Below are 3,489 nucleotides of genomic sequence, written 5' to 3'. Positions count from 1 at the left end.
TTTTTTTTTTTTTTTTTGTCCATTACAAATGTGAGAACTCTGGCAATCAGCATTCTTAGTACTGGAACACGTGACACTTGGGGCTGCTCAGCCTTGCTCACACACAGGTGTGGCTCCTTGCCCTCCTCTGTCAGGAGCCTCGCAATGAATGTGTTTACAGCAACACTTTACATCTGGCCTAGGCACCACAAGAAGAGCCCAAGGACTAGACGGACCATCAGAGTCCTTCCTGCCACACAGCACAAAGGCACACCTTGGGCCTGGAGGTCGAGACTAAACTGCAACCCTCACTAGCTCAGCACCAAGAACAGGCTGCTAAGGGCCACTCCTTGTGCTTGACTTGTGCCTCCTACAAAGAAGAGAAAATGGCAGACCTGCCTTGCCAGATATTTGGTGGATTAGATTAGGTGAAGCACTTAGAACAGTGTCTGCCATCCTATAAGTTTCCTGTTACATCCATGTTGGCCATTATTAATCTTGTGAACAATGAATCAGGAACAAGAATATTTAGACAGCCATCCTAGTTGTAGGCTACCCTTCCTACTACCCACAATCCTCCATGGAAGGGATGATAAGGGAGCAACAGAAGCAGGGAAGCAGGCGAGAAGCCAGTGCTGAGCCAGAATCCAGAGATCAGTGGGGTGGAGATCACTTCTGTCCTGTGAGACACCAGACACTGAGGAATTAACTTGGGCTTGAGAACCAGACTGAGCTGGTTTCACATCCTGGTTCTATCATTCATTAACTCTGCAAGTCTAGGGGAAGTTACTTAATAAATTTAAGGTTCAGATTCCTCGATCTGGAATGGGAAAAACACTATATTCTTTCTTAAAAAGCATCTGTGTGGAGATGCATGAGGCAGGACATGTTTGCTGGGTACTATAACAGGTTGTATAGTGGCTTAACAAATGTCAGCTGCCATCAGCAAGGTCACAAACTCTGAATTTCATCTGATAAATACATTAGAACTTTTTAAGATTTGAATTGATACCACTGACTTCTCATCTGCCATGTGAGAATAGAGCAATGGTTCCCAACCTGTGGGCTGCGATTCCTTTGGGGGGCTGTACATCAGATATCACAGTACAATTCATAACAGTAACAAAATTATATTTATCAAGTAATGATGGAATAATTTTATGGTTGGGGGTGTTAATACAACATGAGGAACCATATAAAAGGGCATTAGGAAGTCTGAGAACCTCTGGTATAGAGCATTGGAAGCAACCAGGCATGTTAAACAACTGTCCTGACTATCCCATAATGTGTGGGCCCAGCTGACTGGAGTCACGCTGGCTTTCAGCAGGTATTGCATCTGCTGACAGATTTCTGTTGAGCACTTACCTCTGATCGCTGACCACTCTGGTAAAGTTCCGGCAGCTGCAGAAGGGTCTCCGCGGATACGTCTTTCTCCAACACGCCATATATGATGGGGGGGACAGAGGTGAAGAGCAGGTTGAAGAAGATCAGAACCCAGTAGTCTGTCATAGATGTTCCTGAAAAGCCACAGAAGAACTGGTACCAGAAGAGGAGGTTCACGTAGGCCTGGGGACACAAAGAAAGACATTCAGAGCTCAGAGACATCAGGGCACACTCTGAAGACCTCCCATACTGCCCATCTGAGTCCTGGGCCTTCAAACACCCTTCAGATTTGTCAACCACAGATGAAGAACACAACTTGCCATGGTGGTCTTTAATTTTGTTTTCTTTTTAGTGAGTATTTTAGCAATATTATACACATCCTCATACCAGTACTACATGGTACCGGCACTATTCTAAATAATTTACAAAGAATTCATTTAATCTTCATAACGACTAGGGAATTCTGTTGTTCCCATTTTAAGATGATGAACTAAACACTTCTGTACCCTCAAAGTACATGTATGCAAATCTTAGTCTCCAGTGTGACAATGTTCAGAGGGGAGGTCAGACGGTGTAGTCATTAGGTCATCATGGCAGAACCTGTGTGAATGGGATCAGCAATCACATAAAATGCACTCTGAAGACTTTCCTCTCCTCAGAGAGGGTGTAGCCAGAAAAGACCATTACTAAAGCCCAACACACCCACTTCCTGATTTCAGACCTCTGGCCCCTAGCCTGCTGAACATTTCCATTGCTATTATTGTGATACTTCATTATTGCAGGCTGAATAAACTAAGCCATTGAGAACCAATGAGAGTAAGAAATTTGCAAAAAGTTACCCACCTACTTATATGGCACCATGTAAGTGGTGTGGGAGGTCCTTCTGTTTATGTGTTGGTTTTATTGGTTAATGAATAAAGAAACTGCCTTGGCCTGTTGATAGGGCAGAACTTAGGTAGGTGAGGAAAACTGGACCGAATGCAGGGAGAAAGAAGGGCAGAGTCAGAAAGAAGTCATGGAGCCGCTGCCAGAGTCAGACATGCTGAAACCTTGCTGGTAAGCCACTGCTATGTGGCGATACACAGATTAATGGAGATGAGTTGAATTAATATGTAAGAGTTAGTCAATAAGAAGCAAGAGCTGATGGGCCAAGTAGTGATTTAAATAATACAGTTTCTGTGCGATTATTTCGGGCCTAAGCTAGCCAGGTAGCTGGGAACCGACAAGTGTCTCTCTCCTCCAACATATAAGTGGCAGTTTTGGCTCTAGATAAATGGAACAAAGGCGAGTACCTGGCTCAGAGAAGGTATGCACACATTTGTCCTCCCACCTCCCTGCCCACTTATTTCATAGCAGCTGAGTGGAATGGTGCCAGAAGGGTGGCTAACATCCAGTTATCTTGAGACTGACAGGTTTCCAAAGCATGGGATTCTCATACTCTAATCGGATGGTCCTTGGGAAACACAGGGAGGTGACCACCCTAGACATCAGTCTTTCCCCCAGCACTGCATCTTTAACTTGGCCAGTGCAGCAAAATCCCTTTGCTCTCAAGAAGGGCAAACAGAGGAGCACTGGACTGAGGTTCTGGGGTCGTCTATTATTATTTCAGGGGACATCTGCTGTTTGCCACTTTCTGAACCTCTGAAAACTCTGGTTTCATCCTGTGTACAATCAAATTTATATTACCTCAGGACTAAGAGTCAAAAATAAGTTAGGGAGTGTCCACAACCTGTGATGAGTTTAACATATATTAAGATATTGGGGGCCAGGTAGCGGTGGTGTATGCCTTTAATCCCAGCATCCAGGATGCAGAAACAGGTGGATCTCTGTGAGTTCGAGGTCAGCCTTGTCCACAGAATGAGTTCAAGGACAGGCTCCAAAGCTACAGAGAAACCTTGTCTTGAAAAACAAAAACAAAAAACTGGGGGAGGGTGGAGCGGTTATTAGCTACTTTAGCATTGTGATCATGAGTATGTTGATGATTGCAAGACCTACAGCCCAGACTGGCTGCCAGTTCCACCTAGAGTAGCCACCTCCCCTTGTTTCCCAAGAGACCATCCAATTTTAGCCAGAGAGTAAACTTAATTTACTGTGTGTGTGTGTGTGTGTGTGTGTGTGTGTGTGTGT

General features: G+C 44.7%; 1 protein-coding gene across 1 annotated transcript in view; it reads right to left on the bottom strand.

The window, feature by feature from the left end:
• The window catches only part of Atp10d (ATPase phospholipid transporting 10D (putative)), a 62,518-nt gene that overhangs the window by 10,958 nt on the left and 48,071 nt on the right, over positions 1-3,489 (bottom strand). The window contains exon 18 of the mRNA XM_013350823.2: positions 1,345-1,545. Within this exon, the coding sequence (XP_013206277.1) occupies positions 1,345-1,545 (201 nt within the window). The remainder of the gene's footprint in view (positions 1-1,344; positions 1,546-3,489) is intronic.

The sequence above is a fragment of the Microtus ochrogaster genome, linkage group LG1 (assembly GCF_000317375.1).
Source record: "Microtus ochrogaster isolate Prairie Vole_2 linkage group LG1, MicOch1.0, whole genome shotgun sequence".
Lineage (NCBI taxonomy): Eukaryota > Metazoa > Chordata > Mammalia > Rodentia > Cricetidae > Microtus > Microtus ochrogaster.
The sequence above is the reverse complement of the archived record's forward strand: the minus strand, read 5'-3'. Positions and strand labels throughout refer to the sequence as shown.